At 31.9% G+C, this 17,083-nt stretch overlaps 1 protein-coding gene across 3 annotated transcripts; it reads left to right on the top strand.

Moving 5' to 3' along the window:
* The first annotated feature begins 3,157 nt into the window (after positions 1-3,157).
* Positions 3,158-16,624, top strand: LOC105319845 (glycine receptor subunit alpha-2). 3 transcript variants are annotated; one of them, XM_034444109.2, is made up of 8 exons: positions 3,158-3,372; positions 6,438-6,508; positions 6,643-6,710; positions 7,635-7,831; positions 9,706-9,788; positions 11,750-11,899; positions 13,765-14,102; positions 14,472-16,624. In XM_034444109.2, exons 1-8 carry the CDS (start codon positions 3,299-3,301, stop codon positions 14,631-14,633), a joined length of 1,143 nt encoding a protein of 380 aa, XP_034300000.2. In that variant the 5' UTR covers positions 3,158-3,298; the 3' UTR covers positions 14,634-16,624. The 3 variants fall into 3 exon arrangements, with proteins under 3 accessions (XP_034300000.2, XP_034299999.2, XP_065930924.1); XM_034444108.2 differs by having other exon boundaries at positions 7,605-7,831; XM_066074852.1 differs by lacking the exon at positions 6,643-6,710 and having other exon boundaries at positions 3,161-3,372; positions 7,605-7,831.
* Positions 16,625-17,083: the final 459 nt, after the last annotated feature.

The following is a 17,083-nucleotide window of genomic DNA, read 5'->3' as shown; positions in this document are numbered from 1 at the left end:
TGAGAAAAGTTTTAGCTATTGTATTAGAAGTGGACTGAATTAACCTCTATCGAACAGCTGTATATATGGAGTTTCCCTTTAAGACATTAAGAGAGATATTTAAAAATTCATTAATCACCACACCTGTACTAGTTGTCATCGCATGATTTACATTGGATTGATGCAGTGTTTAATCATTTATAATTTCGGAGAATTAATATTGTTATTGATTGAGACTTAATCTTGTTTGGACGAAATGAGGATTATTCATATAAAGCAGCAACTACCCTAAGATGTTTCAATATTTTTCAGATATTTAAGTGAGTTTACAGTTTAAATGATGTGTACCAAAGGCATCAGATGAGGCAAAGGATTTAAATTTCGGTTTATTTTGTGGTTGAGATCAAGCGGAATGTATTAAAACCTTTTTTGTATATCTTTAAACGCATTTTCAGCTCACCTGAACTAAAGGTTCAATTGAGATTTTCTGATCGCCTGATGTCTGTCGCCAGTCCATCCGTCTGTATGTCAGTCCGTCTGTCTGTAAATTTTTCACATTTCGACATCTTTAGAACCAATGGGCCAAATTTAACCAGACTTGGTACAAAGCATTTCAATAAGAAGGGGATTGTAAATTATTGAAAAAATGACCTAACCCTTTTTTAAAGGGAGATTATTATGAAACAGTGAAATCTTCTTCTCAAGAACCACTGCACCAGAAATGCCATTATTTACACCATAGCTGGTATACATATATAGTATAGATTCTAAATTGTTAAAATTGTGACCCTTGGGCCAATAATGGAGCCCAAAGAGGGGTTCAAAGTTAAACATAGATATGAATAGAAAAAATGTTTAGAAATCTTCTTCTCAACAACTACAATGCTACAATTTGTGATATTAATATGCAACCATCCTCAGGTTGTGTAGATTCTAAATTGTTAAAACTTTGACCAATACTGGGGTCCCAGGAAGGTTCAAAGCTTCCAATTGAAAAATATATGGAAAAGGGTTTTAAATCTTCTTGTCAAGAACTACAATTAGTGAGATTAATATACAAGCATCTTAAGATAGTGTAAATTCTAAAACGCTAAAGCCGAGACCCCTGACTAATACTGGGCCCAAAAAGGTGTTTAAATATAGCTTAGAAATATTAAGGGAAAATGTTAGAAAATCTTCTTCTCAACAACTACAATGCTGCAATTTGTGATATTACTATGCAACCATCCCCAATCAGTGAATATTCTAAACTATTAAAACCATGACCCCAGGACATTTCTTGTGCCCTAAGAGGGGTTCAAAATTAACATAGAAATATATAGGGAAAGGGTTTAAAAATCTTCTTTTCAAGAACTACAATATTACAAATACTAATGACTATTACTGGGGTCCCCTATTAGTGAATATTCTAAATTGTTAAATCCATGACTCCTAGGACATTTCCGGGCCCCAAGAGGGGTTCTAATTTAAGATAAAAATATATAGGGAAATGTTTAAAAAGCTTTTCTTAAGAACTATACAATTCTGTAATTTGTGATACTACTATGCAAGCATCTTTAATTAGTGTTGATTCTAAATTGTTTAACCTATGACCTCCAGGACATTAACAGGGCCTAACGGGGTTTAAAGTTTAAAATATAGAAGTATAGGAAATATGTGTGTATATATTCTTCTCATGAAATACAATGCTACGTTTAGTTACTGTAACTAAGTAATAGATGTATTCGCATTATCATATCTTCTTATCCTCACACCAAAGTCACAGTGACCTTCTTTCATTTTCTATAATTATGCACAGTTCATTTTACAATTATGTTATCTTAACATCTTGAAGAGTAGGATAATAAGATTGGCCGGTCAATGAATCTTAGATATCTTAAGATAGCTTCGATATCTGATAATATGATGTCCATAAAACTAGGCTTCTTTTTTATTTGCTGTTTAATATTAGGTCAAATTTTGGAATATAAGAGAGTTTTTCACACTTTTAAAAGTTTCATATTTAAATATTTTTAAAAAATGATACAAGAATTGTTGTTGTTCAGGTGCGCGATGTGGCCCATGGGCCTCTTGTATTATATTTTTCAGTTCAGTGATTCAAACATCCTATTAGTCTAAAAATAAATCTTAACCTTCACAAAAAGAAGAAAATGTTTGAGAGACATTGCTGACCAGAAAATAGTACAAACGAACATTCCACTGTTACATCACAAACTTAGTGATAAAGAGTTTGGATTTCATTCCTTTTTAAATTTATTCAATAAAAATATGTTTAAACTATAAAGATTTTAGAGACAGTGACGGTTCTTTTAGTAAAATAATCAATTTTCAGAAAGCAACACACTCATTGAAAAAAAAATTCAACAAATTAAAACACAAAAATATTACCGCAATCATATAGGGAAACCATAATATATGTACAGGGAAAATTAATATTAATTAAACATGTATTCAAAAATGTGAATACATAAAATCTTGCTATATAATTTCTATTGTAATTGCTATTTTTCTATAGATTTGTGTCCGGTGTCGTTCACGATCTGAATTTAGACTACAAAGAAACATCAAAATATTTCCGTACCTTTCAGAAACGCAATACAATTCATTGAATAATTAATTGAACATACAATAGGTAACATGGTAGTCTCTTGGTAGTTTCTTGCAAACATGGTTTCAAAAAATCACTTGCTTTTGTTTTCAGTATTTTAAGTATTTGTTTCTGAGTTTTTTTAAAATAAATATGTATTGCTTTAAATACATTTGTACATATGCGCATTTTGTGTATGTTTAACATTATTGTTCTCTACACTGTAAAAATACAGTGTAAACGATTGTCATTGCCATAATGAAACCATGACCACAGAGTAGCGTAATTATTCCTTTCGATTTTCGAGCATTAAATGCGTTCAATATTGTAATATCACATGATTAAACAACTTTTTTCTGTCTTTACCATCTACCCCAATTAATCTATAAAATTATGATTACACGGAGCATTTTAAAGTATAGTAAATATTTCAGAAGTCTGGGTCAATCAAATTTAAGGTTTACCAATCAATTCAATTTGAGAGCTTGGCTATGAGTGCGTGCGGGCGTGCTAAGAGTTTTCATCATTAATATTTATGTGTTTTTCTAAAGATTTTTCCCTTTAAAGCTTCCCTGTTCGGTTTACGTTCGGTTTACGTCTCCCCATACACACTGTAGATGTAGCTGGCAGTGTCCTCCGTACTGTTGGAGCAATTTGTCAAGCCCTTTAAAATCCTGTAACATTAGGCGCTGACTCCTTATCACATCGATCCGACAAGCAGCCACTACAGGGATGAACATTCTCTTCACCAGTCTGTGGACTGTTCTTATGCTTGGTCGCATGGTCAGGTCACAACAGCTGCAAAGGTAAGATGAACTTGATCCAAGCCTTTATAGAGTCTCTTTCCCGCTGCATATAATAGATAACAATAAATGTTAGGTAAAAGTAGGATGAAAATGTGGGGGGTGTTTAAGTGAATTAGATTAAAACGATTTTATGAGAAAAACTTTAACCGATGTTTATGTAAACGATGATGAAATATAATATATTTTTTAAATAAGAATAAATGTTTAACTTTCTTTACACTATCAAAGCAAAATTTTAAAACTTGATTATAAATATGTCTTAAAATATAACTAGAATATTTTTTATCAATTATGTTAACGTTTCATTCATTAAGTACGTAAATTATGAACTAGAATGAGCCTCAGCCAAGATTCTAGTAGTACTTTACTGCATTGTATATCTTGTATTAACCCATCGCAGTGTACACAGAGAAAACTCATCAAGTTCTAGTTAAAATCTGTTGGTATTAAGCTCACCTGAGCAAAAAGCTAAAGAGTTTTACTGATCACATTTGTCCGTCTGTCCGTCCGTCTATCAGTCCGTCCGTCCGTCTGTAAACTTTTCATATTTTGAACTTCTTCTCTAAAACCACTTAGGAAATTTCAACCAAATTATGCACAAAGCATCCCTAAAGAAAGTTGATTATAAATTGCAAAAATGAAATGCTAGTGTTTATTCGAAGCTGAGAAAATCTCCAACCTGCAAAAAGGTGGTGCATTTTTAAAAATCTCTCAAAAGATACTGGGTCAAATTCAACGTAAATTACCCTAAATAATCCTTATAGTAAGGAAAATATCAATTTCAAAAATTAAGAGCTAATTTTCGGTATTCCGTATTTCGACAAATTGTTCGAAGCAGCCATCTTAAACGTATGATAAACGTGTCAATCTGACAATGATAATTTGTTTTTATTTGCAACAGTTCGCGTGCGAAGGGAATCTTTGAAACATGCAAGATATATTGTTGTCGATTTTGTGAAGTAAATTGAGGAAAAAGTCACTCAAATTAACAGGAAAGTATTTGATTATGAAAGATATAATGATAAACTGTACGTATGTCAAAAAAGCGAAAAAAATGCAGTTTGGAGATAAAAAATGAATATCTAAAATATTCAATTCAGTAAGTAACAAAAGCATGTTACATGGTGCCAGCGTTGAAATCCTTTTTAATTAAACAAAACAGTTTTCAGCCATTTTGTGGTGATGTGTTATTCCACCTTAATATTCCAATGTGTTGACATTTCTCTTTTGACGGTGGTTTTAGCTTGTTGATTTTCGTTTTAGTTTCATTAATTACTTTGGGAACTATCATCTGTATTTTGTGGTTTTTATGTATCAAATCAAACATAGACTTTGGTAAATCAGACAGCTGGCTGTTTACCTGCGCAATGTGAGAAAAATGATGCATTTACAACATAACCAACATACTAAAATAAATCATTCTGTACGATATTTACGCAATGGTTGATTAATGCAACGTGTTTTATTAAGATGCTCAGCATGTTCTCGATTCTATTAAGTCTAAACAAATTTCGCTGATGGAAATGTATAGATATATATAAATATATATATGATTCATTTAAAAAAATAAACTGTGCTCTATATTTGTTTTGGTGCATTTTTCATTTGTTTTAATTGTTTGCATTTTTCCAACTATATTTGAGTGTCAAGCTTCGAGTTAAAAGCAAGATACAGAGCTTTGCTCACGATTCTATGTTTGCACACAGAGCTTTTGTTCTTTAACATTTTAAATGCTGAATATGAAATACCAGGTTTGAAAATCTTACGTTGAATGTAATAAACTCATGTGAACAAAAACATGACTCAAACAAAGCAGAATTGTGAGCTTTGTATCATGCTTATAATTCTACGATTGACGCTGAAATTTTGGTTGATCATTAAAAATGTTTCACAAAACGTTAAATACCTGTACAGAAAAATTGAAAGAATGATATAAGGATTACCAATTAAATTTTTAAATGTTTGAAATTTGGTACAATTTTCTTCTTTCACATAAAGGAATTTTTTTAATAAAATACAATGACCAGTAAGTAGTTGAGAAAGAACTTTACCTATATGCCCTCATATATTTTGATCGCTTTATAAAGTGTGGGGGGGGGGGGGCTAGAATAAAGGAAATGGGAAGTCAACAGTGTACCCCTACCAAAAATTAAGAAATATATATTGCATAGGATCTCATTTTTGGTAAAATGGTATTCAACGAAGATACATTTGTCAAAGATTAAGTATATGCAAAAATACTTGTAAAATTTGGATATTAATTTCTGTTATTCTTCCGAGGTACCATATTGCACAAAATTATTTGAAAGCAATGTTGCTCGGGTGAATGACGTGGCCCATGGGCCTTTTGTTTGTTTTGTCATAACGTCAATGTAGATATTATTTTTCGTAGTTTCATCAGCAAGAGCTGAAAGTTAAATTTTACAAGTTTTTATCAACATATTAAAACTCGTTTAATCCCTAGCAAGTCTCTGTGCGTTTCAAAATTCCCTTTTTGGCCAAGGTCAACTATTTTATCACTGCTGATATACACGCAACAAGCTTTATTTGCTAAATATTTTATGTCGTCACTTACCATGTTATTCTTTGTTGTCGTTAATCTTAGCTTGCCAACATTATTAATTTCAAGACCCTGGTGATGAATATCAGACAGGAATTACTAATTAATCAATGAATTAATTGTAACTAAAGTATATCGACTATTTTGAATTATTTTAAACCCCAATCTATCAATTATGGTGCCCCAAAGCCATTTTTGAACAGACTGATTCTTGGCTTTATTACAACCTATACAAACATATACTGTTCTTGGTTCAGATACTATCTACAATTAAGTAAAACTGTTACATGAACTAGCCACTTCATGGTTAGGTCAAGGTTGATCAAAATGGTTTTGTTAAATACTAGAATATGTACAAAGAACTTTAAAATTACGTTCGGTGCTGTATTTTATTTAACAACTCTTATAATCAAATATATTTAATAATTTTTTGAATTCAAGTTTGTACGCCCATATCAATAATAAAGCTGTATTGAAACATTTCATATAATTGTATGTATTTCAGAAGGGATATTTTGAATTATCTGCTGAACAGCTCAGCGTATGACGCTCGAATTGCACCTGACTACGAAAAAGGTAGCTATATTCAATGGTGTGCTAGTCAAAGGTTATCAAACATTTGATAACACCGTAAATTGTGAAATAGATGTGGTATTTTTTTTACTTGAAATAGACAATCATGTAACAAGGATATATTTTGTAATTCGTAGATGTTGCTACAGAAGTTGATGTCCAGCTTTTTGTTACAAGTATCGACTCCATTAATGCTATATCCATGGTATGAAAATTTAAATAATTCCGTTATATACCTACAAAAATTTGCAATTATTATCTTAAATACGCTCAATGCGCCCTTAAGTAGTCGTTGAAAGATGCTCTTTCGTGTCTTTGTTTGAAAGATTATATCAGTTAGGTGTTGGGGCAATTGTAAATTCATAAACGCTACTGCCGTGTCATTTCCAGTCTTGATAAAAGAACATGAATTTCATATATCATTGCAATGACTGTTTATCAATTGGTGTAAGCTTTACAACGACAATAGTAGAATGGTATCGGGTTACTCGTTTTAATAGACGCTAATGATTGTCCAGAATTGTAAAAGGAAAACCATGCTCATTAAAATTAAGAATATGCTCTCCATCCTAACATAACCCGAAAATTTTAATATCAGAAACTGTTGTATAAGTAGATCCATCGGGTATTTTACATGGTTCAGGCAAAAATAATAAAAGGCATATAATATTGTATTTAGTCAAATGTTATCAAAATAGCACTAGAGATCATGAATATGCGATTGCCACATTCTAAGAATCATACATTGAAAATGTAATTCTTAAACTGTTAGATCTAATAACTTACCATTGGTATGCCAAAATTGACCATGGTTCGATTTCAGACATTGGTAAAATGGTATGCAGTTTACTTGAAGTTGTAAGGTTGTTCAAGGCTATAGATGCTCGATTTAAAACGTTCAAAAAATTAATTCTTTTATATAAGCAATACAATTATCGCTTATAAAAAAGTATTAGTCTATACATGTAAAAACTGATATTTTAACAACTTTTTGAGTCACATAAAGATAATACACTAAATAGTGTGATTGAAGAAATGATAAGGAATCAACGTCACAATTCATCCGTCTGATTCCTCAACCTACACCATTTTGTTACAGGATTACTCAATGAACGTTTTTTTGCGACAGACATGGAGAGACTCTCGCCTCAACTTCTCTCATATCAGCAACATCAGTGTCCTAGAACTGGATCAGAGACGTATCGATGACGTGTGGGTCCCAGACACCTACTTCCAGAATGAGAAGAGTGCCAGCGTCCACACCGTCACAGTCCCAAACAAACTTTTCCACATCTACAACGACGGTTTCGTTATCTACAGCATCAGGTCGGACATGTCTCTGTGTATGACCTCTGTGTAGGCCGTTCTTGAATTCAACAAGAACCAAGAGCATAATCCTCTCCCCCCCCCCCCCAACCGCTCCCATTATTTTCGTTAATTATTGTGTCTTAAATTTCTATCAATTCTATAGATGCATTTACTATAAAGCAAATTTACAACACGATGAATAGCATTAGAATTTTTAGAGAACGTTAAGATAAGCTTATAAACAATACAATATAATGTGTCTCTGCATCTCACGCTTTGAAGAAGCATTATTACATGCACCATTTCTAGAGAGAAGTTAAAGTGAGACAGTTACTACCAAGTATAATTCCATTGTAAGTGTTAGAATTCTATACAAGTGCCAAGTCTAGCCTTGGATGTTTCTCTGAAGAGTTGTGTGTTAGGCGCGATGATTCTCACATTTTTCTCTGTTTCTGCCAATTCTAAATCCCAGAGCCTGCAGTTCAGGCTAGGTCAGACACATAAAAGCCAAAACATTGTTGCAGAACTTTTACCTACTTTCAGAATACACTCCAATATACCTCGTAAACTTTAATAATTGAAACAAAAGTTGTGATAATTCGGATCTTTGATAGTGCAATTCAAAAGAGTATAATCAATAGTTTTCTCTCTTTCGTATATCAAGCGACGCTCATAGTTTTATATGTTCCAGGATGATATTACATAATCATTGTATAACTATTCGGTGGTGAAGCTTGGTTATACCAACCAACCTTTTAAGACAAGACTATTTGAACTATTTATATCTCTTTTATGAACAACATGATTGCTTTAAAAAAATATCGTAAATGCAAACAATAATATACTGGTCAAAATTCCTAACATCCTAGTTGTATATATTTATTATTTTAAAAACGTTAACACCAGTTTTTAAGTTGTTGCCACTATCGACTGTTTCTAAATGATTACCTGTTCATGTCAAAAATTTGTAATCGAGTTAAAATAACTCAACCATGACCGTATTTGTTGAAAGGCGTGGAGGGCGTGTTCGATATGTTTTTCGAATGTGTTTTTCAAAACGACTCAATTCGATCGATTACTTTAAAAAACATAAATTCAATTCAGTTAAAATCGGCGAACGTGATCCAAGCAGAGCGCGGTTTACGATAGGTTTCTTTCTTTTCACAATATTTGATTTCTTGACTTTAATTTTTAACCTTTTAAAACTATGGTCCAAACAATAAGATATTCTTAATTCCTGATTTTCATCACAAATCGTTAAAGACATCACACAATCATTTAACGGTTTGACCGGAAATCCAATGCAACCGGAAATGTTGAAGACCTACCATGATGGCATAAACGTCATGTAACGGCACGTCAACATGACGGCTACATTTGGGTAACTCAATTTCAGATAAACACCGCACAAAACGCTCAACAGCACGCTATCTTTTATAACACATAAATGGCCTGTTTGGGTGGGATGAGAAACCTCAAAGACCGTTCCTCGGCATTCGAATTTTGCAAAACTAGACCACATAAACAGATGGAATAACCTTCCACAAAGGGTTTTTAATCAATTGTGGGGTCTCTATGAGATGCTGTTATCAATGAAAATGGGAAAATCACGTGGTTTTAAAGTAATAATTTTTATATTGGAGGGTACTGTGCCTTCTTCATTCTTTCAAAAACACTAAAATAAATTTTGATTGAGTTTTTTAAAAAATGCTTTGTTATTCTCTATGTTTGATATTTAACTATCGTCATGGTCAAATGATTTGAATTAGGAACTGTGTAAAATAAACACTTGCATGGGGCGTTAGAAATTTTGACTAGTGTATCTAAATCTAGAGAACTAAATATATAATAAACTATTAATAATTCAACTTAATGATGATTCTTATTTACAGATTATCATTAACTCTGTCTTGTATAATGGATCTACGATTTTTTCCAATGGACGACCAGACCTGTTCTATTTTTATGGAAAGCTGTAAGTATTAAAAGCAACAAAAAAAGCAAACAACGATGCAACATTGTGTTTCTCTGCCTTGCTAAGATAAGTTTGATAATTGAAGTGGAATATTATCGTTATGGTTCGAGCTGTCTACAAACATTAGACAAAAAATGAATATATAGTAAATAGGGACGTGGTTACGATTTTGATAAAATTCTATTTTTTCTTTCTGTTTTTATTACATACCATGCTTTTGGGATGCATTTCTAATGATCAAATGAAATTTGGGAGTTAGAGTTATTTACAAGATAAAGGGTTCTCAACTCTTTGTCATGTACACAATGCCCGTGCTTTGTTTTTGTTTTCATATGTTTAACTAAATAAACGGTTCTTGACGTTCAACATATTTAAGGTCTCAAACTGGAATTTTTACTTCAACATTCAATTGCCTATTAAAAATGCCTTACTGATACATCATAAAAATTTTAATCGGATAACATTTTTTGACCCAAATGGTGACCATGCCCCTTTAGGCTATTTATTAAGTTTGATATTAGACTCTGAACCCCTCTTCAGGTCCCGGAAATGGTCCGAATCTAAACTGATTGAAGATGCTTGCATAGTAGAATCACAAATTGTAGCACTGTAGTTCTTGAACAGATTTTAAAACATTTTTCCTGTGTATTTATATGTTGAACTTTTGCTATCTCTGAAGGCCTCATTATTGATCTGGGGGTCATATGCATAGTTTTAGCAATTTAGTATTGTCACTATCTATATAAGCTTTGTTATATACGTTGGAATTTGTGATGCAGTGGTTCTCGAAAAGATTTTTTTTTTACGAAAAACATCTTTTTCTACTGTTTTGGTTATTTTTTCGGCTATCTTTGAAAAGAGAAAGAATATTTAATTTTACAACGTTAAATTCCATTATCATAAAGATGCTTTATACCAATTTTTGTTAAATTTGGCTCAGTTGTTCTAGAGAAGAAGTAAAACATGTAAAAAGTTTACTGATGGACAGATGGACGGGCAGACAAACAAACAGACAGACAGACAATCGACAATTAGGTTCGGATGAGCAAAACCTAACGGCCTTCAACTTAAAGCTTACAGATCAAAACCTGATGGTTTTACCAATTACAAAATGCTGTTGGACAAGATTGCAGGGAAACTGATTGTTGATAATTGTTTGGGGTTTTAATACAATATGACTTTTTTTTTAAATCTTGAAATCTGTGTCATTTGACCCAGAAGCTCATTAGCTTAATTTGTTTGCAAGAAAATGATGAACAAAAAGTATGCTCTACCAGAAATTAAACATTCTAAATCAAAAAATTACGATGTTCTCCAATTACCTTGTGCTTCTAATTTTTTTAAGTAAGGTAACACATGTTAACAAAGGAAAATTGTTCCACTTCGACAAAATACAAACCCATTTAATCTAAGCAGATTTCTATAGATTTTTTGTTTCGTTTTAAACGTTTAAACAGCACAGAAAATCCAAGTAGAAACATGTACACATTTATATATTTAAATGTTTCTGAATTTAGAAGGTTTATAAATTTTAATGTATTATTTGTAAAAATGATTTATTTTTAAGTATTTAAATGAAAGTAAGGTTTTATTTGTGTTTTATGAAAAATGCACTGCGAGCACTACATGTATGCATGAGTTGTAACAATCGTTAGTTTCTTAGTTTAGCAGAAGTGATATTTAAATTAGTAAATATCTTGTCAAATCATTAGATAGAAAATTTTAAAAATCACATTACGGAACCATTTATTTAGATACTGAATAAAGTATAAATAGAAAATTTATCAACTTATGAAATAGATAAGAATTGAAAGAAGAACAAAAAATCGTAATTACGTACCTTTTCGGTTGTTTCCAAAGACACAACTTTTACGTTTTACGTATGAAACATGACGTCATAATGTAGACTGAGAACAAAAATAAATCAAGGAAATTATGATTTACTGGTTTTTGTCTTGCAGATGGTTACTCTATAGAAAATGTTGCTTTGAAGTGGAATCCCGATGACCCGGTTATCTTTGGGCTTGACGATAACGACGAACAAACCCTACCGCAGTTCTATTTCTACAAACCTTTGGAAACCAAGGGCTGCTCTACAGTCAACTCTTTTAGTGAGATTCTATTTTTACGTCTCTGTCACTCTATCACGTGTTTCTTAGGTTACGATGGTCTTTTACCATAAACATGAAACGGAATGACACAATATTTAAGGTGTTTTCAGGTGCACACCCTTTACTGAAATCATTTGATCGATCAGAAAACCACCAAGTCAACCCACTTTACTGATTTGTTTATCTTAACAAACACATTTGACAAAATAATCTGAGGATTTTTTTATTTTAGAATATAATATGACTATATATAAAATATATAACAATATCAAAAAAATTGTTGTTTGAAGACAAGAAGCACAATAAAGATATAGAATCGATTCTCGTTTTCCTGATAGTACACAGGGGTATGTTAATGGTGACCATTCTACAGAACAATTAGTGATGCATTTAACTAAGATAACAATTTTACATTAGTTAATAATTTGCCAAAGTTCATAATGAATATAGAACTTGTCACGTTTCTTAACTATTTGGGTTAAAGACAACAAAAAAGGATTTCTAGTAGAAAAAGGATAATTAATTTTGTAGCTTTTGCAGCCGCCCCCTCCACCAATCTGACATATAAGTCAGAGACTCCCTTTTTGGTTGCCGTTGATGTCATTATTCCCAATTTGCAATCACAATTATTCAAATTCCTGTTGAGTTTGTCAACTCAATTAGATACTAACAATATCTTATCATTGTCAAAACGTACAGCTTCATAGAAATTAAATCGGAACAGATTGCTGCAATCGTGTTAATTTTTCAGTTAACAAAATCATTAGATGTTGTTTGTTTTTAAATTAGTTAATTATAGCAATTGCATCTATTGCCAAATCTGTCTGGTTAGTTCACAATTGTTGTTTTTATTTTAAAAATAAGGTAACATTTCGGTATGTCAACACATTAATGAAACTAGCTTTGACCAAATGTAAACATTCATGAATTGTTCTACTTAAATGCTACGTTTGATTTTATTCCCTGCTTCTTCTTGGAGGGATTTTAAGTCTGCTTTAAGACCCATGGATTGAATGACATATTCATTTTCTCAAATACAAAGATCTGGGAAAGAACTAACGACAAAGTCGTAAATATTTTCCGTCTTGTAGAATGCATCATCTTTGACGAACAAAATTTAGTTTGAAAAAAGTACATCAATCAACCAAGTTTGTTTAAATTTTAAAAGGACCCGACACTCTGACCACTTAATGGGTTTTTATTAAATAAGCTATTATGGAAGTGTGGAGTGTTTCGGCGGGTTTTAAAGAGAATATAGAGTTTTTGCTCTTTTGGTCCGCCTCATCAGGGGTCCACCTTATAGGTCACACATTATTGTAATCGAGAGTGAGTTATTAATTCGCTTATGTTTTTGTGTTTACTGCAGGCGACTATTGGTTCAATGTTAAAAATTTCTTTGCAGATTGGGTCTTTTTGCAGAAGCTTCCAGTGTTTAAGAATGCGTTTTTTCATACCCTTAATATGAGGGTCATATTTAGTAATCATGACATTTGGTTTGCGCATCATCAATTAACCTTAATTTTGTTTTCTATAATTATATTTTGCCCTCTTTAAATTCAAATCTTAATTAGTTTGTTATTTAAATACATTCATTAAATTGGTCGTAGGTCGCAAGTTCTTTTGTGAAACGCAGCTCTGGATAAATTTCAAAACTTTACAAGAAAGTGAAGTTGGTTGAATGCATTAAATATAACATGTATAAACATTTTATATATACAGGTTATTCAAATGATAAAAGACGTACAGCATAATCCGGAGTCGTCGATGTTTTAAACTTTCACTTTTCATTTATTCCTAGGAAAGAGGGGCAATATTGCTCTTTCTTAATCACATGAAATCAAGAAATTCTTATGTACCAATTTCAGATACGGAGTTTTCCTGTCTCGAAGCCAAACTGTTTTTTCAAAGAAATTTGGGATTCTACATGTCACAAGTGTTTATTCCAAGCATGATGATTGTCATCCTTTCCTGGATCTCGTTTTGGATTCACGTGGATGCTGTTCCCGCAAGAGTTTCGCTCGGAGTCATTTGTGTGCTCACCATGACAACGCAGAGTTCCGGTATACGGTCCTCTCTTCCGGTTGTGTCTTATATTAAGGCCATCGATATTTGGATGGCTGTTGGACTTTTGTTTGTGTTTGCCGCTTTACTTGAATATGCTTATATAAACGTACAAACACGAAAACATCGAAAACAAACAAAGGTAATGTCCTCTAATTAAAATGAATTAATATAATAATAACTTACAACACAATGTTACGCTAGACGTATTTCAAACGTATACAATATTTGGCAAAAATTGACTTTTCAACAAGTACACAATTAACAGATTTATGAATGTAATTGCATAAATTTATAAAGTTTATGAAGGACATTTAGCAATTTATTTGTTTTTGGTTACCTCAATTAATGCTGAGATGAATTCATAGTGAAATGTTCGATACGTTTACTGTAAACTTTGAAAAATGAAAAACATAGCAAAGAAATCCGGGAAAAGTCAAAACACATGTTTAAAAAAAAATGGATTTTTGTTTGTCCATTGAGTGATTATTTGATTACTGAATAATTATAGGACAATGAGAAAGATAAGAAGAGCATGCAGATCATGGAACCCCAAACGAAGACAGATTTCATGGACCGAGCTCGACGTGTTGATAGATTGTCCAGAGTTGTCTTCCCTATCTGCTATGCTGTCTTCAATCTTGTTTTTTGGGTTGTTTATCTTTCAAAATAATTGATTTTAGTTTTCCCAATGAAACGGTATCAATGTGTTTCTTTTATTGCTTGATATTTCTTACTGGATTACATATACTATGTTGACTGTTATTGTCATTATTAACATTTCACACTTATCGATATCAGTTTCAGCATATCTTTCATTGTAAACTTTGAATAATGCGCACGTGATTGTGGTAAGTTGGTCATTTAGGCTTTCTTTGGAGATGAAATGTATCTTTGGTTTCTTTATAAATCTAATTTTGGCTCACACACCGCCTAAAACGTTTTGCATTGAATCAACTGTGTTTGTGATATATATTTCTTTCCAAGCGTTTGTGTGGTTTTAATTTGCGCTATAATGAATGTTGATAATGTTGATTGAAGTTGTCTAAGATTGACCGATTCAGAGAAAGAATCATGTGCATCAGAGGTTACCGCTATACTAACAAGATAGTACAGTGTCCTATGGATGCCCTAACTTAATTGTTAATTGCAGAATTTTAATACTCGATTAAAGTTCCATCAAAACAAACAAATTGTCACTTCGAACAATGGAACATCTTGTACACGTAATTTGTTTCTGCAATCGAACTAGATTTCACTTGCATATGACGAACAGTTTGCACAATTCGTTTCTAGCTACTACTTTGAAAGTGAAAAGCCATTGATTGAGGTCACTGATCTGATATTGACGCGTAAAATGCGAGCATATAGAAATGAGGCGATAATCGAGTAATATTTATGGTAGATGTAATTGGTGCCACATGGATAATTTTTATAATTGGCGGGAAGAGGGGAAGATCAGGTGAGATCTGCTTTGTGTCGCCTGTTGTTTTTTTAAAATTGAATGAGTCATAAAAATATGAACACACTCGATTGCCATAAGACAATTGCTGTTGTAGCTTCTTTCAAATAGAATTATATTTGCGTCATAGGGAAATATATATGTACAAACAAAGCAACTTTTTCTTTGGGATATTTCTAGAAACTACAACACCTATCGATCATAATTGACAATACAAATTAACCAAAATATAATCAAAGTTTCGTTTTAACAAATCAAATCGATTTTTTAATATCTCAGGGTTACAAAAGACATCGCTTGAGACGTTGTTGTTTTCTGATAAAAATAAAATCAATATTTCTATATTTCATACTCTACATAAATGCAACTGTTAAGTGTTTTCTCACTACCTTTTTGTCTTTACAAATAAACTCTTTAATTGAATATGTTGTATACTTCACAGAATGTATGACAGTAACATCAAACATCAATCCCTTTCATTTATTTTTCAAACAATTGACAGAAAAAAAATATTCTATCTATAATAAATAAAATACTTAAGGATGTTTAGTTGTCAACAGATTAAGCATATTGTTTACCTTAAATTTAAGATATGATTTGTTAAGCTCTAAAATATTTTAGCTAGTTAAGAAAAATCGATATATATAACCTCATTTTGGTTATTTCCTATATTTTCTTATATTTTAATGTATATCAATACAGCCTCGATACAGTCTTAAAATTGACATGACTATCGAGCCCGATTAAGTAAGTTAATGAAATAAGGTCAATTGAAACGTTTATAGCTTCATATAGAACATACAAAATGGCATGACTTTAAACTTTAAAACGTTTGATAGATTCATCTCTTTGATCGCATCTGTGAAGATCGGCCAAGCGTCGAATATTTAATCAACTGACGAACAACGTTCACGCCTTTTATTAAACTCGTGAGATGGCGTATATTTCAATGACTATCAACCTTTTCAGGATGTATTTTTCGCAAATCATTTTGAATTTATGTATGTAGATTACTCTTACTTTTATTCATATTTTTTTGATGTATGAACTATTTTGTATCGCCGCTTTGAAACTATTATATGCACATTTTGTCAGGAATATGATTAAAGAGACAGAACAGCTGAAAACACATACATTTCACATACATTATTAATGTAATTATGAGCTTCCGAAAATTAAAGGGGTCGTACAAACTGGAATAATCTTATATCGTTTATGTGTACCATGTTGATTTTGATTGACAGTAATTGACACGTGCTGAAAACTACAAGACATTCGCCTGACTGTGGTCATAATGGTATACGAGGTAAAGAAACTCTCTTAACGGAACACATCATTACTTTCTGAATAAATAAATTATTAATTGTTTACCAATTTTAAAATGAACGGACATAGATATGTCAAATAACCCTTCAAGGGGCCTCACTTACAAAAATGAATTTAGGTTGTAGCAACTTCTATGATAAACACGCAAAATACATGCTTACAAAATAATAATTGTGGTGATTTTTAAAACGTTGAACAATTACAACCTGGGAGTAGTAGAATATAGACATATTTCTATCAACAAGCATGTCCAGGAGAATCTTCGCGATCCCTGCATGCATTTAGTTTACTGTAAATACGCATGCGTAATAGTATAGAAGGCTTAACCCCGTAAC

The sequence above is a fragment of the Magallana gigas genome, chromosome 2, assembly GCF_963853765.1.
Source record: "Magallana gigas chromosome 2, xbMagGiga1.1, whole genome shotgun sequence".
NCBI classification, from domain to species: domain Eukaryota; kingdom Metazoa; phylum Mollusca; class Bivalvia; order Ostreida; family Ostreidae; genus Magallana; species Magallana gigas.
The sequence above is the reverse complement of the archived record's forward strand: the minus strand, read 5'-3'. Positions and strand labels throughout refer to the sequence as shown.